At 64.0% G+C, this 27,706-nt stretch overlaps 1 protein-coding gene across 3 annotated transcripts in view; it reads right to left on the minus strand.

Annotated features, from left to right (window-relative positions):
• The window catches only part of FBRSL1 (fibrosin like 1), a gene marked incomplete at its 5' end in the record, with an annotated part of 83,634 nt that extends 58,570 nt beyond the window's left edge, over positions 1 to 25,064 (minus strand). For 2 of the 3 annotated variants that reach the window (XM_079717972.1, XM_079717971.1), the window contains 2 exons: positions 9,354 to 9,554; positions 24,786 to 25,064. In XM_079717972.1, the coding sequence (XP_079574098.1) occupies positions 9,354 to 9,554; positions 24,786 to 25,064 (480 nt within the window). Of the gene's footprint in view, positions 1 to 7,177; positions 8,517 to 9,353; positions 9,555 to 24,785 lie in introns of those variants that run through there. The other variant, XM_079717973.1, reaches the window with a different exon arrangement.
• Between the last annotated feature and the right edge of the window lie 2,642 nt (positions 25,065 to 27,706).

Below are 27,706 nucleotides of genomic sequence, written 5' to 3' on the forward strand. Positions count from 1 at the left end.
CCAGGTGACTCCCCTGGGCACCTCAAGGACGAGTGGGCAGTCATAGGTCAAGCCCATGGCCCTGACTGGCCCCCGCGGGCTGGACTGGGAGGCCGAGCTGCACTCACCCATGAGAACCCATCTGCCTTCTCGCCCCCCACTCATGGTTCCTGCTCGTTCCAGCCGATCCCCAGTGCCCAGTGCATTCTGTGGGCTCCGAAGCCTTCCATGAGCCCTCGGAGCAGGTGCCCGGCACGGCTAAGTGGGGGGCGACAGCCTGTCCGGTCCACCTGAAGCCTGGACTGCAGCAGGGTCCGAGGCCCAGGCTGTGCAGGGGATGGGGCCCCCTTCCCCATGGTGCCCCGCCCCCTAGCCCCTCTGTCACCCCCGCTACATCAGTGCCCCAGGGCTGTAAACCCAAAGCTCTGCCCAGGAAGCCCCTTGCCGCCCAGACTACTTGCTCTGTACCCCGTTCCCTGTCGCTCAGGGGGCCGCCTGACCCCAGTGAACCTGCACCCCGCCCCACCTGGCATGTGACAGCAGTGAGGACATCACATACTTTACTCTGTTCAGCCCCCCGCCCCCCGGCCCCGCCCTCCGAGCTCCACGTCTGTGCTCTACCTCCCACTCTGGGGAGCCCGGGCTTCGGGCAGGGCCATAGAGCAAGGCTGGCCCAGGGAGGGGCCCTTCTCACAGACCGTGCCAACACACCCACGAGGGGGCTGGTGGGAGGGTCCGACGCTGGGGTGGGCGAGGAAGGCCAGGGCCCCCGCCCCACCCGACAAGGCGGCCTGCACGGCCTCTCCTCCGCATGCGCACAGCACACCCCCCAGCTCCGCGAGGAGGACGGTCACCCCGAGTGCAGCATTGCAGGCTGGCGTCCGCGACTGACAGCAGCGCCTGCTGGTGAAGTGTGGTACTGCAGCTGCCGGGTGACCCGGGGAAGCGGGAGGGAGGGGGGCGGTTCTCCGGGCTGCGAAGGGGTGGAGGCTCCAGAGCCATGGAGTCAGCCGTAAGGAGCCCGGGCTCCGGGCGTGGGCCCTGCTTCTCCCAGGAATCCTTCCCGACGCTCCCTCCACTCCTGCGTCACCAGGTGTCCCTCTGAGAGCGAAGCAGGGTCGCTGGACCGCGAGTGCCCAATCGGCAGGGGCCGTCCTAAGTTCCCACTACCTGGCATGGGGCCCGGCACAGTGGGGAGGGTCCCACAGCCAGCACAGGGTCAGGGGGCGAGCTGCTGCCCTCGGAGGCCGGCCACCCCTCCCGCTGCTCCACGTCCTTCCCCTGGGACTCGGCCGGATGGACAGATGGACAGATGGGTGACTGATGGATGGATGGACAGATGGGGGATGGAGACGTACAACAGACTGTGTACGCGGGATGCTGGCTGAGTTGAGGCTACAACCCGAGGAGCCAGCAGGCTCTGGGAGCTCTATGTAAGCAAGTGCATGTGAGTGTCCGCGACACCCTGCCTGTGCCTGAGTGTGGCCCCTCTTGCTGGGGGACCGGGGTGGTGTGCCGTGTCCTGCCCCCAGTCGTGCCAGTGGACTCTGGGTGCGTGTGCCACCAGAGCAGGGTCCTCTGGGCTCCGTCTCACCTCCACTCTTTGGCTGAGCAACTCAGCCTGCTCCACTGCTGTCCCCATCTGTCTGCTGAGTCAAGCCACAAGCACCTCCCTGCAGCTGCCCAGCCCTCCTCCAGTGTGAATTTTGAAAAACATAACTCAGCTCACGTCACTGCGCAGCTTAACCCCCCCCAGTGGCCCCTCTGTGGGCGAGTGGCATTCACACTTGCCCAGGCCCTGTGCCACCCCTATCCCAGGGTACTGGCCAGCTGGCTCCTTGTCACTCGGGCCTCAGCTCGGGTCACCTCCTGGGTGAGGCCGCCCCGATCCCCTGGTCTAAAGCAGCCCCCTTCCGTTTCCAGGCAGGCCTGTTGTCACCCCCAAATCTCCCCACTCCTGTCACGCCTGTCTGGAACTCCAACGGGTGTCGTAGTCACCGAGGCATTCCCGGGCCCAGACAGGGACTGACAACAGAGCCCAAAGAAGTACACGCCGAACGGGCTGTGACAGCACGGCGGGCCGGGGACGTGGGGTGGGTGCCAGCCGCACCCCAGGCGTCCACTCCCCTCCGCCCTCCTCCCAACAGCGCCCCTCAGCAAGCCCCCCATGCTCCGTCCACGTGAGGGTCCTGTCTGGGGTGGGGGCCCGTGTTGCAGGCCGCCTCAGCACCCAGCCTACTGCTCCCTAGGCTGCAGGCCCCGGGCCCAGGCGCCAAAGTCACGGAAAGGCCAAGCACTCTGCCCTTAGGCCCTGCCAGGCCGCCGGATTCCCCCCGCAGGATGGGGCCAGGTGAGCCTTCCAAGGAGGCCAAAGCTGAGCCTCGCCCAGCCAGGCCTCACCCAGGAGGCAGGAGGAACCCTTCTACAGGGAATAACGATAAAGCAGTAACCACAATAAGAGCAGCAAACAAGCGTATCTAGCATGGACCGTGCACGTCAACTCAGTTTTTCATCTCAGCAACCTGAGGCGCGTGCAGTATTGACAGCCCCACTTTACACATGAGGACACAGGCCATCTAAAAGAAGGAGTCCTTGCCGGGGGCCACTGCAGAGCCCGGGCCCCTAACCCTGGAACTGCACCTCCGCGTGTGTGGTCCCAGCCAGGCTGGCGCAGAGCTGAGGATGACGATGACGGCATGATTGGGGGGGGGGGAGAGGATGAGGAGCGACCCAGGAAAGCCCCCCGCGGCTGCCCCTCCCCACAAGCTGCAGCCCAGGCCTCAGAACAGGTGGAGGTGGGAGAAACCATCCACATTAAAGGAGCCAGGCATTTACAGCAGCTAGCCAGGACCCAGAATGGTTCTGACTTTAAATTGACTCACCGAAAACCCTTACGGAGGGGTGTCATTACCCCACTCACTGTACAGATGAGAAAACTGAGGCACCGAGGGGCAGTCACCTGCCCAAGGCCACACCGCTAGTAGGTGTCAGAGCTTATTCCCCACCACAATGCTCATCTGCCAGAGGCCAAGTGTGAATCTTCTGGAAGGACTCTACCCGGCCCGGTCTGGAAACTGTCTTGTAAGTGATTAGAAAACCCCTAAACAAACTGGCAAACAAATACGGGCCCAGCCGACAGGTGTGATGGTGAGGAGGACGGACGGGCCAGCGTGGAGTGCACCCAGAACTCTGCGACTCCGTCTCACTCTCGGCGTTTACTGAGGCTCCAGGGGCCCAGCCCTCTGCTAGCCTCGGGGTTTCCAGGCCTGGTGGGGGGGTGCAGATGAGAAACGGGTCATCACCACACCGCAGAAGGGTGCGCGGAAAGAGAGGGGCATGGGGACTTCCCTGGTGGTCCAGCGGTTGAGAATCTGCCTTCCAATGCAGGGGACGCGGGCTGGATCACCGTTCAGGGAACTAAGATCTCCCATGCCGCAGGGCAACTAAGCCCACGCACCGCAACTAGAGAAGCCCACGTGCTGCAGCGAAGGCCCAGCCCAGTCAAAATAAAAATTAAAAAAAAAAAAAAAGGCGGGAGAGGGGCACAGGCACAGGGGAGGGGGGCGCGCGCGGAGGGGCGGGCGGTGTGCGCGCGGAGGGGCGGGCGGTGCGGGAGCGGAGCCACAGGGTGAGCGAGCCGGGAGGCAGGCTGTGGGGGGAGGGGGAGCCCAGGCCATAGCCAGGAGCCAGGACTTGCCGAGGGCGGAGGGGACCTTCCAGAACGCCTGCAGCAAGGGAAGGGCATGCTCAAGTGAGCTCCTGAGAGGAACCTCGCTGCCTGCAGACAGGCAGGGAGACGGAGCCGGCCAGCTGCAGCTGTCTTCCACGGAAAGGTCAGGGTCAAGGGCAGAGACTCTGGAGCCGAGCCACCTGGTTTGAATTCTGGCTCAGCCACTTTTCCCGCTTGTCTTGGGCAAGTTACGGAGATGCTTCCTCGTGTTGTTATTGCTGTTGCTGCTTGTCTTTTGCTTCAGTGCCCTCATCTGAAAATGGCACTAGCAACACGCTGCCTCACAGGCGTGGTCGCTGGACACAGTCCCTGGGCCGACTGTGAGGTCAGCTTCTCTTTGCTGGTGAGATGCTGGTGGGCTGGCCGTGACAGGCAGGCACGGCATCCGGTGACAAAGTCAGTTTCTTTAACAGGTACAGGACTATTAAGATCACCTATTTCATCTTATGTCGGTTTCGGCAAGTTGTATTTTTCAAACAATCTGTTCATTTCACCTAAGTTGTTCAATTACTGGAATAAAATCGTTCCTGTGCCATCCTTTCCGTGTCTGTAGCGCCTGCAGGGGACTTGCCTTTTTCGTTCCTGACACTGGTAACCTGTGTTCCTTTTTGCTTGATCCAACCTGGCAGCAAATCACAACCACCACTGCCCTTGCCCATCACAGGTTGAACAGGGACCAGGCGCCGAGTCAGGGGCTCCTGCCCAGAAGGTGCCTGTCCCCTCCCCACGGCCCAGTCTGCAGAAGGGGGGGTGGGCTGCAGGGCCGGAGGAGAGGTCCCAGTAGAGCACTGTGCCCAGGCTCTGGTCTCCGTCCGAGGGCTCCCTGGGGCAGCATGGGGCCTCCCCCAGAGCCCCATGACACCCCCAAAGACTCACTCCAGCCCCACCCACCAGGCTGGGCTGCCCTACTCTCCCTGTGACGGGGTGGGCCACACCCCACACCCCGACCTCGGGGCCAGGTCAGTTGCCAGGGCCCCAACCTCTGCCACCAGGCCATGCAGAACCCACACAGCTGTGTCCTTTGGCCAACAAGGTGAGTCATCAAATTAGAATTAGCCACCAAAGTTTCCAAAATCCCTGAATCCACAGAAAAACCCAGGTTTCCAGTTGTTTGCAGAAACAAAGATCTGGCCACACTGGACCTACATTTTCTCATGGCAACACGGGTCCCCCAGGACACAACACACGCAGCCCAGTCCCCTCCGTGGCCAGCGGGCGCCTTGCCAAAGTGCACGTCCCTCAGGGTCTCAGTACTTTGAACCTGAGGCCAGCCGCGGCCGTGTGGAGCCCCGTAGGGGTTAGAGGGCCCCTGCAGGTTCGGGCGGAAGCCAAGCCCCTTCCTCAGCAGCGATCACACAGGGAACAGCCCCACCCCAGTCACCTCGGAGCTCCGGAGGGGAGGAAGGAGGGCGGCCCCAGCCGTGGTGTCCCTGTGGACTCAGCCCTCTTCCCCACTCCCCTTCTGCCATCAGAGAGGGTGCCCCGACAGTCCTGTCTCCTCCACTAAGTGGCACCCAAGCACTGCAGCCAACATGCCCAGAGCAGAAAGGCCTAGAAAGGCAGCAGCTGCACCCGTCCAGTTCTGGCCTGCCCGTGCCACGCCCAGACAAGAGCACGGGGCCAGGGGCGTGGCGGGGCAGAGATGCTCACGCTGCCCCTCGGGTTGGGAGTTCAGGGCACTGGGAGGGAGGGGGTGGCCTGAAGCCTTGCCACCCTCAGCGCATGACGACAGGGAACAGTGGGAACAAACGTGAAGGGTCAACAAGACCTCAGAAGCGCCTTCAGTGGCATCTAGAAAAAGACCCCTTCCAGAGCCGGGGCTCCAGAACAGGTCAGGTGGAGCTGGTCCATCAAGGAGGCTGCCAGGGAGGCCTGGAAGGTGATCATGGCGAGCCGAGTGCCCCCAAGCCCACACCACGTGACGCAGTGAGCCAGGTCCCGGCCAGGCACCGCCCCCCCACACCCCCCCGGGGGGCTCTCCTGCAGCTCAGCCGGAATGAACGACAGGCAAGTCCAGGTGTGCAGAAAACCCCTTGTCAGAGCAAAACGCGTCCAGCACGACACATACTGTGTTAAAGTACAAACACTGATGCTGTTATAAAAATAATGGCACAGCACTTTTTATTTTCTTTAATCATAAAAATAAGCCCCATGTTTCTGGGAGGGAGACCAGGGATCTGTAGGCTCTGCTCTGGGTGTCAGGACCCCCGGAGGGCCAGGGTCCTCATGACCAAGCAGGGAGGAAGGCTCGGGTCTGGAAACCGGGGGGCACCCCCGTGGCCTCCATGAGCCGGGTCGGTATTAGAGGTGGCTGTCGCAGCCGGATGAGACTGGGCACAGGGCACTGCGTGGGAGCCTGGCCAGGGCACCCCTGGGGGCCGACGCTGCTCTCCCACCTTGGGCCCAGGACTCCAGGAGCACTAGGTGCGGGGCTGCCCTGAGCCAGAGGTCAGGGGCAAGGGGTGGTGACCCTTGAGCACAGGTGCGGGTCGGGTGGGAGTGGGGGGAAGCAGAGAAAGTTTTGTAGTGTGAGGTCTGTCCTGACTGGGGACGTCCTAGGGGTCCCGGAGCCGGAAAGCTGTAGGGGACGAGTGGGATGCTGGGAGGGGACGTTCTGGGAGTGGCCTCAGGCCCTGCAGGCTTTCTTGGTCCAAAGCTGGGGGGGTGGACAGGAGACTGCCCCCGGCTTCAGTGCTCAGTCACTGGGGTGGAAGAAGAGTCCTGAGGGGGAGCCTCTTGTCTCACCAGCAGTTGCTGCTCAACCACAGACAGCCCTGAGCATCCATCGTGTCCCCTCTCCACAGTCACAGGACTCTAGAGCTGGACAAACATCACCCTTTGCAGAGGGAAGCAGCAGGACCTCAGGCCTGGCCCTGGGTGTGCCCACATTCTGCCTGGTGGGGGACGGGAATGCACACTGGCCAGATGGGGTGGGGCCCAAGGAGGGCAAGGCCTATAGCTGGCACGCCCCCCAAAATCACACACGCACACACTCCACGCACAGGCAGACACGTGCAGACCACACGCCGTGTATATGCACACACAAACTCACACGCTGGCTGGGCAGCACACCTGGGCACGGAAGTCCAACATTCAAGGACATGTGGGCACTTTAGAGGCACAGAGAGATGCTAAAGGACCCCCCACCCCACAAGCCTGAGCCCCTGGGGGTGGCTGTGTGCTCTCTCCCGGGGGCGTGCACGTCACAAAGCAGTGGGCACGGCGGGGGCCAGCCTGGCGGGAGGTGGGAAGGCGCTGCGGTCCTCTCCTCTCTTCCCGGCGTGGGGGGCCTCGGCTCGGTGGTGGCCCTGCAGGGGCTCCTGTCTCTGCTGAGCCCGAGCCTCCAGCCGCAAACGGCCCGGCCTGTCCGGAGAAGGCCTCCGGCCAGTCTGACAACACACCTCGGGCCACAGGCTGAGGGGGCCTTGGCCCAGCCCAGCACAGCCACACCTGGGGTGGTCTGGGAAAACGGGCGTCAGGCTCCAGGGCTCACAGATGGGGCCTGGCGGGCCACTGCAGGGGTGGAGGATCGAGTCCGTCGTGACCTCAGGGGCCGGCAGGGTTGGCCTGGGGCCAGGAGGGAGAGCTGGGGCTGATGGACCCGGACCAGGTCCAGCAGGGACTGCCGTGGCTGGCTCGGGGGCCCCAGGAGAGGCCGGCGGGGTGGGGCTGGCCGGCCCAGGAGTGACGGGCGCTCAGGTATGGGGAGTAACGGCTGGGGCTGGCAGGGCTGGCTCGGACCCAGAAGTGACCGCAGGGGCTGGCAGGGCTGTTTCGGGCCCAGAAGTGGCCGCTTTCGTCGGCACGGCTGTTCTGGGCCCAAGAGTGGCCGCTTGGGCGGGTGAGGCTGTTCTGGGTCCATGAGTGGCCGCTTTTGTTGGCACGGCTGTCCAGGGACCAGCAGTGAAGGCTTGGGGGGGCCAGGCTGCTCTGGGGTTTCGACTAATTGCTGGGGCTGACTGAGGCCCAGGAGGGACCGCCGGGGGCGGCTGGGCTGGCCCAGGAGGGACCTTCGGGGCTGGCATGGGGCTAGGAACACCCGCCGGGGGCAGCAGCACTGGCCTGAGAGTGAGCTGGTGGGCCGGCGACGTGGACGCAGCATGAGGAGTGACTGTGGGGGCTGGCACCGCTGGCACTGGGCTAGCAGTGACCGAAGCGGCCGGCACCGCTGTCCTGAGGATGCCCTGCTGGGCTGGCCACGGAGACACGGGCCCATCCACGACCGCGTGGGCCAGCAGCGGTGCCAGAGGGCCAGCAGGGACCGACAGAGGTGGCATGGGGCCAGGACAGACCGCAGGGGCCGGCAGCGGTGCCACGGGGCCAGGATGGACCGCAGGGGTCGACAGAGGTGACACGGGGCCAGGATGGACCGCAGGGGCCGGCAGCGCTGCCACGGGGCCAGGAGGGAGCGCAGGCGCCGGCAGCGCTGCCTGGGGGCTAGGAGTGCCCAACGAGGCTGGCGGGGCTGAGCCGGGAGTGACCGCTGGGGCCGGCAGGGCTGATCTGGGGCTGGAAGCAGCTGCTGGGGCCGGCAGGGCTGACCTGGACCCAGAAGTGACCGCCGGGGCTGGCTGGGCTGTCTTGGGCCCAGAAGTGACCGCTGGGGCCAGCTGCGCTGACCCGGGAGTGGCCGCTGGGGCTGGAAGGGCTGCCCAGGGTCCGGGAGAGCCCGACGGGGCTGGCAGCGCTGACACGGGGCTGGGAGTGACCCCTGGGGCTGGCTGGGCTGGAGCTGCTGCTGGCGCTGGGCCGGGCCGTTCTGGTCCCAGTGGTTGGCTGGGAGCGGCCCCCCTTCTGGGGAGCACACCTGCATGGAAGAAAGAGCACGTGTCCACCTGGGCAGGTGTGCCTGTAGACCCCCCATCCAGCCCAGGCCCCTGAGACATGCTGCCCCCTCACCAGCATTCCAATCCCCAAGGGAGTTGAAAGTGGAGTGTGAAACACCAAGAAGAACCCCTCTCTGAAAAGAAGGCGCAAATCAGTGAGTCCCTGGAGAGGAAAACAGCTGTAGTGCTGAGCCGACACCTAGGACAGAACCCTATACCCTGGGAGAAAAGCCCCTGGCCCCAGTCTCCCTGCCCCATGCCAGCTGGGCTCTGGGTGACAGCAAGGACGGCCCCTCCCAACGGGGCTGCTCCTTGCACCTGGTCCACCAACCACAACTGACGTGACTCCCTCCCTGTCTCGCAGACCCACCGCGTTTCGCATAAGTTGTAGCACATGGAGAGCACCCAGCAATGAGCCTGGTCCCCACGCGTTACAGACACACTGGACACCCCATAGTCGGCGGAGCCTGACAGACGCAATGGGGAAACGGGGCCAGCCTATCAGCGGGTGCACCCACCAGTCCCGCCTGAGCCAAGCACCCCCTGCCCCCAGTTCCTGGGTTCCTGGCCTGGTTTGCCTTTCTCTGGCTGTGACCACCCCCACCCCGGGGTGTCTCCTGCCTCCGCTCAGAACCCTCAGACTTCCGGCAGGCGGCTGCCCCCGGCCCCAATCCACGTGTGCCCCTAATCCCACACCCAACAACGATGGAGCACGTTGCCAGGCAGGCCCAGATGCCGATGGGTGGTGTCCAGGTGCTGCTGTGGCCCCCAGGCCGCCCGGGAGCCCTTGATTCGGAGTGGGAGGGCCCAGCGCTCACCTGCTTGGTGGGCTGCAGCGGGGCCTTCTTCTCCCCTCGGTCGCAGGTGGGCTCCAGGTCCTGCTCGGAGCTGCCTGCCTCCAGGGGCCGCCCGTTCTCACCAGGCTCTGCAGACGGGCAGTTTTCTGACTCACGGGGCTTCTTGACAAGGCGACGTTCCCACTTCTCCTTCCGCTCGTGTGGCTTCAGGGCCATGTCCTTCTGTGGGGTGAGGAAGGACAAAGCCAGTTAATCGGCGGTGACACGATTGCAAGTGTTATCCCACCAGTGACACCATGAGAGACCACGTTGTGCCGAAGGTGGGGCCCTGGGCTTGTGACCGCACCTACCTGGAGGTGCCACTCCCCACCCCCCCCCCACAGTGGGCTGTCAGGCTGCCACAGCTTGGGAAGGAGCCTCCCATCCTGGGAGGGCCACATGAAGGGGAATGAAGGGAGGTGGATGAATGGGGAGGCGGGAGACGGGTCTGATGAGCGTGGGTGGGCCTGTCAGGACTGGGGGTTTGGGGAGGGTGACTGGGGTGACTTTCCCAAGGAGCCCAGCCAGTAACGTGGGGCCCTGATCCTTGGCCCAGTGTGAGGCCTCACCTAAGCTCAGCAGGAAGCAGCTGCTGAGACTGGCAGCTGTGCTGGCCTTCAGGAGGCATGGCCCATCCTGGGGGTGCCCTCTGGATTCCTGGTCTGAGACCGGGGCGAGCCCTGGGCTGAGGGCCATCACCGCAGTGGCTGGCTGTAGGCAGAGATGCTGCAACTCCAGCTGCCTCATCTCCTGGTCCTGAGCCACCCGTGGGTTTATCAGCCCAACTCCAGGATGCCCAACTGGCATCCTGACCCAATGGGAACCTGTCTTGGGAAAGCAGTCTCCATGTCAGCCAGGTGTGCAGAGCTTCAGCGACCCCAGATGTCATCCCGAGAGCAGGGACCTGGGCCTGCCTTGCTCACAGCTGTGCCCAGTGCCTGGAGCCGGGCCTGACACACAGTGGGTGTTTAATAAGCACGTGCTAAAACGATGCCGACAATGGCAGCATGGTCTCCCATCCCCATGGGTGGCTAGGCCTCTGCACTGCCTGCACAGCTCCTACTGTGCAAAGGGGGCCTGGACCCACCCCACCTGCAGCTCTGCCAATGTGCCCAGAGATGCCTGGCATTCACTGGTGGTGAAGAGGCAAGGGGCACCCACCGGCCTCTTGCTTGGGTCCATGGGGGAACCAGGGGCAGCACCAGCGCCACTGGGCTGCTGAAGAGAGAGCTAAGGAAATGCCAACAAGGGACCCAGAAGGTTCCGAAAGCATCTGCCCAAGAAGGAGGGGAAGAGGAAAGCCTGAATGAGGGCAATGGTGACTCATCCCAGGTGACACCTTCACGGCCCCCCAGGAAACGTCCCTAAGCCACTTAAGCAGGTGGCAGGAAGGACCAACGTCCCAGCCTGTTGTGGTCCCCTGGACGGGCCGCAGGGGAAGGGATGTGCTGTGCTTCCCGCGTGGGGTCCTCTGACCTGGAGCCGGCAGCTACCTCCAGATGACTCCCCACGTCCCTCCTCCCGTCCAGTGAAGGGGGCCCACAATTCCCAGAATTCGAGAGGAGTGCCAATGAGGTCAGCCAGACGGGCTGTCCCTCCAGGCACGGAAGCCCCCCAGCTGCCCCGCCTGGTGTGGCCCGTGGCCCGGCCTGGGAGCAGCCACGTCCAGTCGCAGGCTGACTGACCCCCCCCTCGGCGGCTGCACACAATTGTGGCTGCACAGGCGGTGGCAGCAGATCCCTCTCCTCTCCCAGGCCCAAATCCACTGGCACACAGACCTGCGGCTCAAGCAGGACCTGGGGAGGGAAGGGCCATCCACGGCCTCTCAAGAGGGGGCATGTGGCACCCCTTGACCTCTGACCCCACACCAAGGGCTGGCGTACTCACCTTCCTGCACGCCCTGCATCCCTGCCCTGTCCCCAGTGTCAACTCAGGAGTTGACTCAGCGTCAACCAGGAAGAGAGAGAGGGATGCTGTGCCAGTGGGGTTGGGGGCTCCTAAAGGTCAGCTGAACCGTGAGGCTGCGGGCAGGACGCTCGTCCTGGTGCATCTGTGAGGTCAGACACCCTTCCACACAGAAGCACTCCCACCACACATGGATCGGCCCAAAGTTCCACAGGCTTCCACCTGGGCAGCAGGTGGGACCCCAACGTCCTGGATGCAGGATTGACCCTTCCCCATGCTCACACTCTGGGCTATCAGACCCCAGGGACACCCACAGGTCATCTGCACTTCCGTGGCCACTGCCAGAACACCCAAGGGCACCAGCTCATCTTAGCCCGAGGGGGTCACTCTCCCTCACGCCCTGCCGACAGAGCCCCTGCTGACCCCAGGACTTCCCAGCGCCTGCCCGGCCCACAGGCCAACTCATTAAACTGGCAGTGAGCACTGACTCTATGCTAACTTGGCTCCAGGCACCTGGGACCAGATCAGGAGGGAGCTGGCCCAACAGGCGAGTTGTCACGACACCCAAAAAGGCGGGAGGGTAACACAGGCAGGGAGGCGGAAAGGAAGGAGCCACTTGAGAGATGCTCGGGGAGGACCCCTGGTCAGAGCCCAGGGAGCCTCCCTCAGGGAGAAGCCAGTGCAAAGTCCCTGAGGCAACGAGGAGTTCCATGCTCCCTCTTTGGTGCCCGTCTCCTCAGGACGGTGATGCCAGGAGGGAGGTTCTACTGGTCAGCAGCTGGCCCAGCATATGGCCACGGGCTTCCCTGGAGAAGAACGCTGAGGCTGTCCCTCCAGTGATGAGGAAGCACTGGTGAAGATGGCTCACGTTCCACACGCAGAGTACTTAATACGTATTGACTCCTGGTGTGCCCATGACACATGACTGTCATCCCCCTTATAGACAGAGGCCAAGGCCCAGAGAGGTCCAGCAATATTCCTGGTCACCCAGCCCACAAGGTCTCACTGTTAACAGGCTGCTCCCACACAGGCCCTGGAGAGCAGCGAGGCCCCCAGAGTCCCCACCTGTCCACCCTGAATGTCACCTCCTGACCACGGGGCGCCAGCCTGCAGATCAGTTACCTCAGAGCCTCACTGCCCACCTGTAGGTGCCCACCTCCCCCCAGCCCTATCGTGGTGCAGAGGGTGGGCCCAGCAGGCTGCGCTCAGAGGCCCCAGGGAAGACACAAGGAAAGTCCCCAGGCACCACGCTGTAAGGGGTGCGTCAGTCAGGGCCCTCCAGAGAAAGAGACCCACAGCGTGCGCACGCAGGCGAAGCTCGATTAGGAGGCGGCGGCACGACCGTGCAGGCCAGCGTCCTGAGACCCGCTGCAGGCGGCCTCGTGAGCCCAGAGGGCCGCGGGAGTAGCTCCAGTCCGAAGGTGGAGGAAAGGCCGTCAGACAGGAGGACTCCCCTCTTCCTTGGGGCAGGGCGGGCCTTTCGGTTCCACACAGGCCTTCAGCAGACAGGACGAGGCCCGCCCGCATGCAGGGGATGCCTGCCGCACTCAGTCTACGGTGGAAATGAAGCCCCGTCCACACGGCCTCCCGTCTGGGGCCAGGCTGGCACGGGCAGGCGCCACCTGAGGGGCCCCGCGGGCGTCGGGAGGCGGGGCTTTGAGGCAACCCCGCCCCGCACACCCGGGACCCTGGAGACCCTGGGGCCCCGGGCAGGACGTGAGTCTCTGGGCTGTGGCCATGCTGGTCAGGCCCTGGGCCCAAGCCTGCCCTGACAACGGGCCTCTCGACTCCCCACCTCGGAGCCCCCCCACCGTGGGCCACCTTGACCTTCTCATCACCACAGAAAGTGGCAAGTTATCTCTCCCCACCTCCCCATGGGCCACCTCCTTCCGGAAAGAGTAACTAGCCATCCTGCCGCCGTGTGACCTGGTCCCAAGATGCGCACGTCCCGCGGCACTGCAGGGTGAGCCTCGCCTTTACAGGGCAGGAAGGGAGCAAGAACCCTCCTCAGTCTTTCTAGGGCCACCCGAGGCCACTTTTGACCTACCTGGCTAAAGTCACGAAGACTGCTTCTAGCCCGGGGGATAACCTCTGGGCTCTCATGTCTGAGCCCTGGAACAGAACAGGGCTGCCCGTGGTGCGTCTGAGCAAACACAGAAAACGTGTCCACTACTAACCATGAATCTACAGGGGCAGCCTGCCCCGGGGGGGACACACGGGACCTTTCTAACAAGCATTTGTGAACAAAGAAGAAGGACAGGGCAGACGTGCAGCGAAGCAAGCGTGGTGCTGACTCGCGTGGTGCTGACTCGCGTGGTGAGCACCTCAGACAGACCCGCCCCCGCCGCGCTCCGGGACCCACCTCGGCCCCTCCACAGGTTCTGGAAGGGCCTCAGGAAAAATTTAGGTCATCTCTCCAGACACATCCGGCCACCGCATCGTTCATGTGGTTAAAAAGGACGCATCTGTCAACCAGAGACTGTTCTAACTCGTCACATCTTCTGTAAACCTGTAAACCTGGCATTGTTGTTTTTAGTTAAAAACAACTAGATTGTCAGAATCTTTGAAACACCAGCGCCTCTCCCCTGGCCTGGGCTCAGTCCAGCTCCATCCTGGCCACAGCCCACAGTGGCAGGTGGGGCCCAGGGCAGGACCTTCTGCATCTGGAAGAATGGGGGGAGCAGGAAAGCCACCTGCCTTGGCCGGGCTGAGGTGCACTAGGCGCGGGCCTGTGCAGACGGAGGGGACAGCAGGACCGCGGGCTCTCTCCTGGCTTCCGCAGGCAGGAGGCCTCGTGCTGCACACGTCCCGGCTCCAAGAGAGGCCCATAGTGTTTCCCGCCTGAAGGTTCGAGAGGATGAACTCTAAGCCAACGGCCCTGCCAGTTTCCTCTCCTGGAAGGAGGATTTCTCTGGAGCAGGGCTTACCAGGGTCCAGATGCAGCCGCTCCCACCCCAAGCCGCTGCCGTGAGAATGAGCGCAGGGCTCCCTGGGCTTCTGTTCAGTCCACACTGCTGGTGAGCGCGAGCCAGGCCTGAGCTTGGGGCCCAAGGCTGGGGCTGCCCTCGCCTGTGACGCCAGCCCCGTTGGGGGGGGGGGTGTCTGGGCCCGTTTTGAAGGCTCAGCCGTGCTTGGGCACACGCAGTGCCAGAGTTCTGCCCTCACTGGCCTCAGTTTCCTCATCTGTAGACTGGCGCGGCAGCTGTGCCCAGGCCTGCAGGGAGAAGCGAGGCTGAGGCGTGCGGGGGTTTTACCCACAGCCACACTTCTGAGCCACACTGCGGGCCCCCACTGACTTGAGGCAATGGCCCTGCAGTGAAGCCCCTGGCAGTAGCCAGGCCCTCTGACCCTCCTGGACCACGGGGGCGGGGGTGGGCATGTTGCTGTGAAATCAGACTAGATCTTCCCGCAGCGATTTTGTGACCACCTGTAGCTCCCCTAAACACGATTGCTATGCAGCACCGATACAATTTCTCACTCGCTTCTGTAAACCGACCGTGGAGAGATAAAAGCAATTACAACTAGTAAACACAGACTCCGAACGATTCCCCTCATTGGGGGCTGAGGCTGCCTGCTCCCACCTGGATCAGGCCCTTTCAGGTCCCCAGACCCTGCAGGCAAAGGCGCGGCCACACACCCCTGACCAGGCGGAGGCCCCTCTACTCTGCGAACCACGCTGGGGTCTGCTCCCCAGTACCTGGGCCCCAGCCCACAGAGCTCACCCCTCGTCACCAAACTTGGGCAACTCTCGCCGCCAGGGGCAAGAAGGCAGAGGGCCCACCTGAGCCCTCACCACTGCCCCCCACCCGACCTGTCCCTCCACCTCCCGGAGGAAGGCTTTGTGGGATGTCCATGTCACCCTGGGACAGGGCCAGGCCTGGAGACCCGTCCCCATAAGGGGCCAGGAGGCTGCGGGTGGCGGAGGTTGCCTTCTCCCAGAAGCTCTGGACCTGAGGGCTCCAGCAGCCCTCCCGACTCATGGTTCAGGCCCCTGCTCTCCATGGTTCCAGGAGCTCACGCCACATCCCACCCACGTCCAGTCTGAGTGCGGCCCCACCCATTCTACCTTCAGAGCCTCACCCATGGCTCACTGGGCAGGCTGTCATGCCCCGACCCGGATGCCCTTCAGAGCACGTCTGCCTCAGGGCCTTGGCGCGGCTGTTCCCTCTGCCCTGGCACCCACATGGCTCACTCCCCCTCACCTCCAAGTTTTGGCTCAAACTCCCCCTACCCCACCCAGGGTAAAACCGCAGCCCCCATGCCCCGCCCCGCCTTCCCCACGCCTCAGAGACGCAATGTGCAGGTGCTCCTTTCCTGTGGTCGGGGCAGCAGGTGGCTTAGCGCAGGGTCTCTCCCCAAGCGGGAACCCCTCCCCTTCGCCCTAGCCAGATAGGAGGCAGCTTCTGCACCACCCGCCAGCAACTGGTGCCCGACACCCCCAAGTGACCAACCCTCCATGCCTGCCTGGGACTAAGAAAGTTCTGGCGACGACGTGGGACTTCAGTGCCAAAATCAGGGAAGTCCTAGAGAAACTGGGGAGGCCCCGTGAACCACGACGACAGCATCTTCCTTCATTTAGACAGCCTTCGCCAGAGCCCCTCCCTGCCCACATTGTGGGCTGGGGGCCAGGATGGAGGGGTGAGAAGGCCCCTCTGCCTGGCCTGACCCCCACCCTGGGCCCTGCTCCAGGTACAGGAAGGCCGGGGACACCTCTGGCACCTGCGGCTGACCTCTCTCCGGGCTTGAACGCTGAACTGGGAGCTGGCCCGGCTGTCCCAACCCTGGCGTGGGGACCAGGTCCAGTCGCCCCCTCCAGCTATGCTGCTGGGACAGAACTGTCCTCCCTGACCCGTCCACCGCCTAAGTCACACTCACACCGCACAGGCACCGTTGCCCGTCTTCTCCTCAACCCCACGCCCAGTGTGCCAACCCCGCAGGCAAGTCATCCTGCCTGAGAGTCACCTGGCCCTTGAGGACCATTTCCTGAAGGCCTCACTGACACCTCAGCGGCTCCAGAAGCTTCCGGAACCTGCCTCGTTGCACCCTGGTCCCTCTGGGTCCGTTTCCCGCTGGCCCGCTGAACACCTGGTGAGGCCGGCATGGCTGGATGGCAGATGGTCAGGGAGCTGGGAGTCGGGAGCCGGGCCTCCAGCGGGACGACCACGGCATCTGGAGTGCTTCCCGAGCACCAGCCCCCTGCATGCAAGTGGGGAGCCCCTCCAGGAGGGAGGCGCCTCCCAGGCACTGTACCCACCCCTTCACATATGCAGTGAGCCCCCGCAGTGTGCCGGGACAAAAAGAGTCACCTGGAAGCAAAACACAGACCTACCCCATTGCTGAAGACAAGCCAGATGACGCCTGGTGGAAGAAGGCGGCCGGCCTGCCCAGGTCTGCGCCCTGTGGATCCGCTTGAGCCGCCACCCAAGACCACGTCCACGTGTGGGTCTCCCACCGTGACCCTGGCCGATGGCCTGGGCCACCCTCTGCCCCACACTCGCCTGGGATTTACGGTCACAGCCGCTGTCCTGACGGTGGCGTTGCGAGGTCAGGCTGTCCAGGCCCCTCTCGGCCTGACCGCCAGCTCCTCCGTGCCCAGACAGCGCATCCCACACTCGCCCACGACTGCCACAGCCGCTCTCACGCTCGTGGCCCTGGGAGCTCCCCCTCGGCCCCGGAACCTGCACAGCTGCTGCCGAGGCCTGCCTGGCCCGGCAGGGGAAGCTGCGGGGGCCGGGGCCGCTGCTGCTGAAGCATCTCGTGCCTGCCTTCCGTCCGGGCGGGGCACAAAGAGAAACAAGCTCAGAGAAGGGCCTCGAGGGGGAGACGGGGAGGGCGCAGGGCCACGCGGCAGGTACTTCCACCTTGTCACGCCCTGGACGAGGGAATTGCGACCCGGAGCAGGCACAGGGCTGCCAGGGGCCACACGTGAGGACAGGGTGACACTCACTAGCTTCACTGGCCACCTCAGCTGCCTGGGAGGGCCTCGGAAGAAGCATCCTAAACTTGCTCCTGGGTGATGGCGAGAGCTGGGCCAAGGCCCCAAGGCAGGCGTTCCTGGGTGCAGGGACCGAGGTGAGGAGATGGGTAGGGCCAGGCCTCGAGGGGAACATGGGTTCATTCCACAGATGACAGACAGGGACCCCTAGGGGATCTGGGCCAGGCAGAGATGTGATCTCCGGAGCCAGGGGCCCCTGGCTGTATCCAGACGAGTCTATGAGCATTCCTGTCTGACAAATCCTCACTGGGGCCGCGGGCGGAGCCAGGGCTGAGGGCAGGCCAGGCAGCACGTGGGAAAAGCATCGGCCAGGGGCCTGCCAGGGTCTGAGGACCAGCATGTGGGTCCAGGGCTGGGGGGCAGAAGGGACAGCTGTGGTGTGTGAGGTCAGCTGAGTGATGGGGTCGTGGCAGACCCACGGTCCCTGTGGGGACTGGCTCGTACAGAGACGGGAGCCCTGGGGCCACAAGAACACCCCATCCAAGGCTGCAGAATTTGCAGGGAGGGTGGCAGCTGCCAGGCACCCGAGGTGGCACAATATGTCAGATTGGGGGCGACCAGTGGGACAAGGCCAGGGGAGAGGATTCAGGACGTGGCTGATGGTCACGCAGGGCTGGAGCTCCCATGGAAGCTGGTCTGGAGGACCCACCAGGAACCTGATCCTCACAGGGTCAACTCTTGACTCAGCGTGAAACTGTGAGGCCCCTCCCTCGCAAGGACAGGAAAGGCAGGGTGGCCAGACACGCAGCCCTAGGCCAGAAAGGTGAAGCCCAGGCTGGACAGGTGGGAGCCCTGCCGCTCTCTGGTCACATGGCCTCCACCCCCAGCCCCCAAGGCGCAGCACAGACCTACGCCCTGTGCCTGGTTCCCATCCCGCTCTGCCACTTGCCAGCCATGTAGACTCAAAAAGTGACTTAACCCCCATGCCTCAGTTTTCTCGTCTATACAATGGAACAGCAAGCACCCACTGCAAGGGCTGCTCGGAGGATGAAGTGAGCCGAGGCCCCGAAGGCCGGCGCTCCTATCTCCGTGACTTGGCATCACCACGGCCGGGGCCGGAGGCACACGTGTGCCTCCACAGATGGCGGCTCCGCTCACCAGTCTCTGGCTGATGCTAAGCTCTCACCAGAGAACACCCCCTTGTCTGGGACCTGCAGGCACCCGCGGCCGGTCAGCGTGTGCTGCTCCGTGCGGTGTCCAGAGGGCAGCGACCGCCCCAGACGGCTGCTCCAAGGAAGGAGCGGAGCTGGGGCCACTGAGATGCTTCCCCAGGCCAGGGCGTGACCCGGCAGTCCCTGCCCTCACGTGCATTCCGTGCCCACCAGGATCCCATCAGCTCGCCCGCCACATTCCCACAGAGGCCTGGGGAGCTGAACAAAGGGAGCAGCGTAGTGCAGTGCGTTTTCCTCCAGGACTACCGTGGGAAACCAGGGCACTGGAAACTTCTCCACACCCAACTGGAGCCAAATACATCTGCCCAAGTCCCCAAAGCACTTGACTCCATGAAGGTTTCAGATTCCAGCTCCCGAGGGAGAAAGCGCCTCAGGTGACCCCAGTGACCACCCATGTCCCCACCCTCACCCCAGCTGCCGAGCGCCTCACCCACCTTCCCCAGGCGTCTCCACCTGAGAGCCCCACCCGTGCCGGCTCCCGCCCAGCAGCCGCCTGGCCTGCACTGCGGACGCTGTCACGACAGGCCGTGACCTCCCCCCAGCCTCCGGTGAGTCTAGTCACCTATCTGCCTGGAGCCAAGCCTGCAGCCGGCACGGGCACGGCCACTGCTTATCGATGCTCAGTGAGTCAGGAGAGAAGGACGGGTCAGAGCCCTCCCTGGTGGCCGGCGGTCACTGCCAGAGGCCCGGCAGACTCATGCGAGCCTGCCTTCGCCTGCCTCGGGGCCACCACTGCCTGGGCCGCAAGGAGCAAGAGTGACGAGACCATCCAGAGCAGGCGTCCAGGAGTCGGGGGGCCGCCAGGGCTGGCTGAGGGGGGCCGCGGCTCGGCTACGCAACCCACGGTGCTGAAAACCTCTGACTGGGAGGCGGCCCGGCTGCCCAGGGGCCTCACGAGACTGCACCCGGGGACACGTCCTCAGGGGCACCAGGGCCAGCAGGTACGCCGGTCACCAAGGAGGCAGAAAGGGGCTCTCGGCAGAGGAGTGCAGGCCGGCGGGCCGGCGGGCAGCACGGCCTGGGCAGCGAGACCACAGCAGGCACCTGGGCCCTGCCCCAGGTGAGTGGCAGAGGCCAGGCCAATGCTTCAGTCTCCCCATCTGCACAGGGCCCCCGTGACCATGGCTCCCCGCTCCCAGGGCTCCGCGCAGAGCACGTGAACCACACGGGTCAAGGCCAGGATGGTGGTGTCCCCCAGCAGGTGTCTCACTGAGTGCCACTGCTGTCACTCTGGTGGCCCCCAGCTCACAGTGACCCCACGCCCACGGTAGGGGTGGTTTCCAGGTGCCAGCATCCCTCCTACAGAAGGCCGACTCTGCCCGCCTGACACACGTACCCGGGTCCCCAGCCCTCCGCGGCGCAGACATGCGCACACTGCCCAGAAGCCAGGGTGGGGCAAAGGGAAAGCAGGGTGCAGCTGCCCCCGGGCCGCACCACCGGGGCAAACGCAGCTTGTGGGAAGGGGAGGCTGCTGGCCGCGGGGGCCCACGACGCTCTGCCGCAGGCGCAGCACAGCCTCCAGGCGCCTGGGAGAGGGCGGCCGTGGGGAGACAGACGTCCGCCACCTTTCCTGTCATCAGCCCCCCGCCGGCCTTCACAGTGTGGGTGGGACACACAGGGAAACCAAGGCCCAGGGGCCACAGTGCTGTGCGCGCAAGCCCAGCCATGGGAGCACGGGAGTGGGCCAGCGTGCCGGAGCACAGGAGGTGGCCCCGGCCCCCCGCACGGGGCTCAAGACCCGCACCTGTGCTCAGGGGCAGGGGAGGGTAACGAGCTGACCGTCCGCCAGGACTGTGGCTGCCTCCACGCTGGGTGTCACCTCTGTGTGTTCACTCTGTGATCCTACTGCCCGTGATGGATACATGGCGACGCGGGGCACGCAGCTGAGCCCTCCCAGCCTGGTGCAGCCTCAGGCTCTGCAGTCTGGCGTCGATGCCCACGGTGCTCAGAAGGGACGGCCCTTCCCTAGAGGTGGGACAGCCGGCCCGGGCCACAGCGTTGCTCCTGCGGCACAGGACAAGGCCGCCCCTTCGATGTCACGGAGGACCACCCCCTGCCTCTTCCCATCTGTGGACTGGGACTGTGGTGGGCAGATCCTGGGCAAGGACTTGTCCCCCCGCCCAGCGTCAGTTTCCCCATCTGAAGACTAGAAGGCAGCCTGGAGGAGGTGCTCTGGCCTGGAGGCTCGGACGCTCTCCAAGCTGAAGGCTTCTCTGGCTGCTGGCTCTCCTCACAGAGCCCAATCATCTGCGTGGTCTCAGCCCTGCTTCCCCGTCAGAGGGCTGGGCTGGACACGTGGCCCCCCAGGCAAACCAATAGCATGGGCTTCTGTCCATGGGCCACGGGGGCTACACCCCAGCTCCCTGAGCACCCAGAGCCGGCACAGACCACGCACTCTCCGCCCCCGTGGGCCGCTGAACCCGGCCCGCAGACAGACCGCCACCACTGAGCCTCCTGATGTAGCCGGGGGTAGGGGGCGTCTCGGCACCCCTCACCAACTCCCCGACCCCCCACGGGACCAGGTCCAGACCGGACCCCACTGCTCAGCGGGCGTGAGGCTCGCCTCCCAAGCTGGAAGAGCGCCATTATTTTTAGGGGAAATGCACAGCAAGCCCCTGGGCAGCCCCCACGTGGTGTGCAGCAGCGGCAGGGCTCCGCAGGCACGACTCCACGTGCAGCAGCTCACGTGCAGCCTCGGGGTGTGCTCTGTGCTCATAAGAGTAACACGTGTTGGTCAGCGTGTAGGAAACAGAATTAGAGGAAGGCAGTCACCTGTGACCACAGCTAAAATGTGGGGTCTTTTCCTTTCCATCTCTATTCCCAGGTACACACCTCCCAGACATGTGTACAGATGTGGTAAATAACCTTTTCCTGCTGCAAAAAAGGAGACACGAGACTGAAAGCGTGGTTACAGCTGCACAACGTGCTCTGGAAAGGCCAGGGGCTGGCGAGAGTGGTCACTGAAGGAGGCTGAGTTGGGAGCTGACTTTTTTCAAAATACACCTTGTCATAAAGCTTGACTTTTGAAGCACGTAAAAGTGTTTTGCTGTTCGAAAAGCAAATTAACAAAGAATCATATGGATGCCCAACCAGAAGAGTGGTTCTAGCGGCAAATGCTTTCTCTCCAGACCTGCAGAGATGGAGCTGAGGGCAAGGGCTGGCGGCCCTGAGGGAAAGCCCCAGGAGGCGCACAGTAGGTCTGCTGGGCACGTCCTGACTGCCCGTGAGGCGACCTCCCGGGAGACCTCGGGGCCCACACAACCTGCCCTGCGGTCGGAGGGCAGATCTGCCATAGGGAAGAAAGGTTGAGAGGACCTGGGGAGAGAACCACAGTGCTGCTCTGGCCTGCCCTCAAGGGCCTTCCCATCGCTTCTGGTCAACACACCAGGAGGTGGTGACATCACAGGAATCAGAGGGACAGCAAAGGCTGTCCATCAGTCTGTCCCAAATGTCCCTGGTCAGTGAGAACAGAAGAAAGAGCCCCTGTCCTGCCCAAACCACAAGACTGCTGTCCCACTGCTACCTGCTCACTGCCCCCACACGGACAGATAGAGACTCAGAAAGCCGATGGGGATGAGGGCTCAGGTGTGTGACCCCCCTGTCCAGACTGTGGCCTCTGAACACCCTCAGCTCAGACGCTGGACTCCAGCCGCCCGACCCAGGATTCCAGGAGACAACTCTATCCCCAGGACTGTGGACACATCCTGAGCCAGGCCAAATCAGGTGCTGCCCTCAGCCGACATCACCGCCACACTGTGGAGCTCCTGCTGTGTCCACAGCACCTAACAGAGGTGGCGGTGATCCTCTCAGCTGCCCCAGAGGCAGGGATTGGTCTCATCCTCCCCCAGGGGCAGACTCAGGTACACAAGGTAGAGGGTGAGGGTGCCTGGGACCTGCCCGGGACGCAAGGGGCAGGAAGGCCTTACCCGGGCAGAGGCGGGGGGGCCTGCATCCTCAGGACAAAGGTAAGGAGGACTTGAGGGACACTGGCACCGCGCACAGGTCCCACCTCCTGAGCAGGGCCACACCTAACATTAGGTTATGCTCCAGAGGTGGCAGCCCGTGTCCGCATGGAGGCCAAGACGGACTCCCAAGGGCCTGGCAGAGCTCTGAGACCAGGCAGGCTGAGGCCTCAACGCTCATGATGCCGGGCCTCAGTGTCCCCATCTGTGCCATGGGGACAAGCAGGCCTCAGAACAGCACCTGGTAGAGCGCACTCATTTGCTGAGTGCTAGCTGTCACTATCAGCCTCATTATCAACTATCTGAACTCTGGGGGAAAACCACTACACTTTAGCAAGAAATGAGGCCAAACAAGCGGGGCTGATCTAGAAGTTATGACTCGTCCAGAAGCCCCGTACTTTCCAAGGCAGGCAGACTCCTCCCTGGCTCAGAAGGGCAGAGAAAGGTGCATGGAGTGGCCCTGCGGTGATGCGGCTGTGTGAATGCCAAGCAGAAAGCAAGCTCAGTCTCACTATGACCCGGCCGGGACTGGTCTGAGCCTGCAGAAGTCCCCTAGAGCTGAGGCTGCACTTTCTGGCCCCTGATGCAGAAGGGGTGCAGCCAGAGCCACTGCAGGCAGCGTGTGGACCCAACAGGTGCACTGAGTGACCCTGGGCGCAGCTTTCCTGAACCTCAGTTTCTCCTCTCACTTGTTCACTCCACAAACACGTATGGGGCACTAGGACCCCGCAGGGGACACACACACACACACACACACACACACACACACAGACACGGTGCCTGCTCTCTTTCAGCTACAAGTTCTGGCAGGGAGAGCTTCACAACAGAGCAGACAGCTTCGGAAAGAGTGGTAACTGACAGCAAAGAAAGTTTGTGAAATAAAACGGGGAGATGGACACTGGGGGGAAAGGCATGCTGCTTCAGGCCATGCCCGGAGAGGGCCTCTCAGAGTGACATTTGCGTCGGAGACATGAAGGCGCCAAACAACCCAGGCAGAGGGAACAGCAAGTACGGAGGCCCTGAGGCAAAACCTGAAAGGGGCTGATATGCTGGTGGGAGAGGATGTCAGGTGGCAGAGGCCAGCTGATGGGACGCAGGGCCTTGGAGGCCGCAGTAGGGGTTTTGTCTTTTCCCCACGGGGCAGAGCGGTTACACTTCTGGAAGGCGGGTGGTGTATCCCCTCTCAGAGGCCGCAGGGCAGGACTTGGCTTGTACAAAGGCAGAAAACAGCCCTGGGACCTCCCCTGCCCAGTACGGAGCCAAGGCACGTGCCACCACGCCCCACCAAAGCGCGTTCGCTGAGGACCCCTAGGCCCAGGAGCCATCTCAGGCCCCCCAGATGTGCACAACAGACGATCCTGGGGCTGTGCGTTCGCACAAGCTCTGACACAGGTGCCCCACCTCTGTGTATCCATGTGCCCAGACAAGAAGGGGCAAACCTGTCCCTGGGCCACCTCTCCCTGGCTGCCAGCACCTGACCCTGAGGCTCTCTACGGACCCGGGGCACCCCTGGGAGGGGGCTCACTGCAGAGACCGGCACTGTGGGGACCTCCCTTCCCCCAAAGCTCAGCTTCTGCGACTGGTGAGTCCTAGGCCACTGGCCCCCAACCCCCAGGAAAAGGGGAGCTGTTAACTGAGCGGTCCCTGGGGCCCCAAACCCAGCGGGTGCCGGTCCCCCTGGGGCCCCTGGAGGGTGGAGGGGCTGGCCAGCTGGCTGGGGCCCACGGAACTCCGCAGCCAGGCGGCATTCCTCCCCAGGCCGGTTCTAGGAGACAGCAGCCCCCAACCAGTCCACTTGCCAACTCTGACAGCATCCATTTCCTTCTCCACTCACTTGGTTCCAGGCGAGAACGGAAGCATTTGCTCAACAAATATTGTCCATGATAACTCAACCAGACAAACAATAGTTTTCTGCCATCCTATTAACCACGCAGCAAACAGCGGTCGCAGAGAGGGGGATAAAACATGACCCTCCCTCTCCCCGTCTGAACAGAAACCTCCAGGAGGAGGAGGAACAGGAGGAATTCCCCATGTATCCATTTTATCACGGCCTCCACCAAGTCCAGCAGTGTCCACCTCCCTAGCACATCCTGAACCGAATCAAGTGATATTTTGGCAACAGAAACACAGCTGAAAAAAGACCGGCTGAGTAGCCAGACAGCCCCCAGCTCGGACAGTGTAATTTAGAGACTTTTCTCCCCAGCACCTCAAGACACAAACACACCTGCACCCAACGCAGGGTGCCGGGTCCTCCAGGAGCAACCCGCAGGGCGCGCGGGGCCCACGCAGCCCGGGGAGCCCTAAGGGGTGGGTGTGCCCATGCCCCAGGGGCTTCCCGTTCGCGACCCCGCGGCAGCATGCTCGCGGGGGGCCCACCTACCTCCAAGGCCTCCAGCGTGCTGAAGCTGGCGATGGCGAAGCCATCGATGACCTCTTCCTCCTGCGAGCTGGACTCGCGGCGGCGGCGGCGCGGGGGACGCGCGGCGGCGGCGCGGGGCGGGGGCGCGCGGGGCAGGCCCGTGTTCTCCTTGCCGGGCCCGGGCTCGGGCTCGTCCCCCGACGACGCGCTCTGATCGCGGGCGTCGCGGGCCGCCTCCCGGCGCCGGCCGCGGTCCCGCTGCGCGCGCGATCGCCGGCTCTGGCGGACCTTGGCCTCCATGGCGCGCGGTGACCTTGCGGCCGCGCCGTCGGGCTCCCGCTCCGCTGCCGCTGCGCTACGCGGCACCGCCGGGCTCGGTGCGGATCGCGCCGACTCCGGCCGTGGGCGGCGGCGGGCGGCGGGTCGGGCCAGACATGCCGCGCGGGTGGCCTCAGCCCCGGGCCCGGCGCGGCCTGGGCGCCTCGGCTCGGGAGGCCGCGCGCATCGGCGGGGCGGCCGGCGCTCAGCGGCCCTCGGCCGCGGCCCCGGGGGCACGCCCCATGCGCGACTGGCGGCGGGCAGCTGGCGGCGGACGAAGGCTGGGCGGAGGCCCGGTGGGCGGGCGGGGCGCAGACCGGGGCTGAGGCGCCTGGGCTCGTGAGGCGGCGGTGGCAGCGGCGCCCCGAGCGGATAACAACTGACGTACTTCCGCCAGGCAGCCGGCGCCAGAGGAAATGGGCGCTTCAGCAGGGCCGACGCGAGCCCCGCCCCGCCCTGGCCCCGTCCTGGCCCCGCCCCTTCTGGCCCCGCCCAGGCCGCGTTCTGCCCCTCGGCTTTGCCCCACCGCCCCGCCTCCGGCCCCGCCCCGCCCGAGCCGCGCTCCGCCCAGCCCTCACCCCGCCCCTCAGGGGAGGGAGCTGGGAGGCCGCCCCCCTTCCCGCCCCTCCGCTCGCACCTGGGCCAGCGTCCCTGAAAGTGGGAGGTGTGGGGAGCTGGATCGCTGCCCGCTGTTTCAGTTGCGGGGTGGGGGGGGGCGTCTTTGCGCCTCCCCAGGCGCAGCCTCGTTCCGAAGAATCTTTAAATGGGAGCGCATGAGCAGAAAAGTGGGGGCCTCTCCACGCTCACCGTCACCCCCCTCCGCCCCCGCCCCCGCAGGGTGAGCATGGATGAGGCGTCCTCGTCCCAGCCCTGATGCGAGGGCCGAGGGTGGGGCGTCCTCGCCGCCAATTCCTGATACAGGGGAGGGTAAGGGCCTTACTCTGCTTGTGGAGGGGCACAGACCACCTCCGCCCATAGTGGGGGCGTGTGAAAGTCGGGTGAGAGTTTCTAGGCCCCTCACTACCCTGCACCCCAGTCCAGGGCTTCTTCACGTGTCTCCTGCCCCTCTTCCCCCGGGGTCTTCCTGCAGGCTGGTCTTGCCCCTCCACGGCTTCCCCGTGCTCTCCACCGGCCCCTGCCCAGGCACCCCGACCTCTGGGTTCTAGTCTGGGAAGGGGGAGTTCTACACGAAGTGCAGAACCCTCTCCCTTCTCCCGGGTCAAGTTCCCCACCTCACCCCTCTGGGTGGGAGGCCCCGGGCGTGCCTGGTTGGCACAGAGACAGCAATTTGGGGTGCAGGGGCTGCTCCCCATCCAGGGCTGCATCATGGCAGGAACGGATGAGAAAGGGCAGCCTGAGAGTTGAAAGCTAGGTAGGTATAGGAGGACCTTCCTCTTTCACCGGTGGAGACTGTGGTGAGGACCGACTGCAGGTGGGGAGGGGCCAGCTGTCTTCCTCAAATCTTAAGGTCATCAATTCATTTAGCACATATTTACCAAATGCCCTACATCCCAGCACTGTTGGTGGTGCAGTGGTCGACGAGACAGATGGCTCTTTTAGAAGTGAGAGAGAACATGAACACAGCGCCAAGTAACGTAATATGGAAGGGTGACTTGAAGAAAACCGAACAGGGAAGTGTCATAGGAAGTGGGCATGGGGTGGTCCCGGAAGGCCTCTGAGGAGTGGCAATCCGAGCTGAGACCCACCAGATGAGAAGGGGCCAGCCAGCAGCCAGCCCAGGGCCCCAGCGTGCACAGGGCAGGGAGCTGTGTGGTCCGGGCTGTCACAGGCTGTTGGCAGGGCTGTCCCTGGGGGCGGCTGGAAAGGCTGCTCTACAAACTTCTGGATACAGGGGGTGGGGAGCTCAGGCCTCCAGACCATCCTCCAGTCCTCCCAGGCCCATCCTGCCAGGCTCCCTCTGCTCTGGGCCCTCCCCCAGCCTCTCCTAGCCTCTCTGGGGTGGGGGCAGGGTCCCCCTCCCCCTCTTCCCATTCCAGATTTTGTTATAACTCTGACTTCCCCCAGCAGCATCCCTTTTGATTTTTAAGAGCCTTGTCATGAGCACAGAAAACTTGCTTTGCATTCGTCCTCCCGTAATTCCCCTCTGAGGACAGAAGGCCAGAAAACCTGTGTTGGGGGGTGGTCCCAGGGGAAATACTTTCGGGTTTCATTTGGATCTAGGCCCTTGGGCCTGCCTGCCCATCCCCAGAGGGGCCTCCAGGCCCCATACCTGCTCCGGAGGCCTCAGAGACCTGCAGCCTGGGCTGCTGAACTGACCTTGGGGACTGTAGGGGCTTCCTATGGGCCCTTCCTTGTCACCCCTTCCCCACCCTCCTAGAGCAATGCTTGGGAAGGTCCAGGTTCTAGTGTTGAAATTTTCAAGTGTAGAAATGACTGTGTCTGCTCATCTGTTCTTGAAGACGCTTGGATGTGCGTTCAGGGTGAAGGATGGGGTCTCTGTAGACCCCTGTGGGAACCCCTCTCTGAGTTTCTTAGCTCTCCTGGGGAGCAACCCCCCTCCTTCGATTCATTTCCAGGTGGCTAGCCAGCGCCTTAGGGACCAGCTGCCGCCATCTCCTCAGGATTCTGGGCCCAGGGAACCTCCCCTCTGGAGAGGGGCAGGG

This window comes from Hyperoodon ampullatus (assembly GCF_949752795.1).
Source record: "Hyperoodon ampullatus genome assembly, chromosome: 13".
Lineage (NCBI taxonomy): Eukaryota > Metazoa > Chordata > Mammalia > Artiodactyla > Ziphiidae > Hyperoodon > Hyperoodon ampullatus.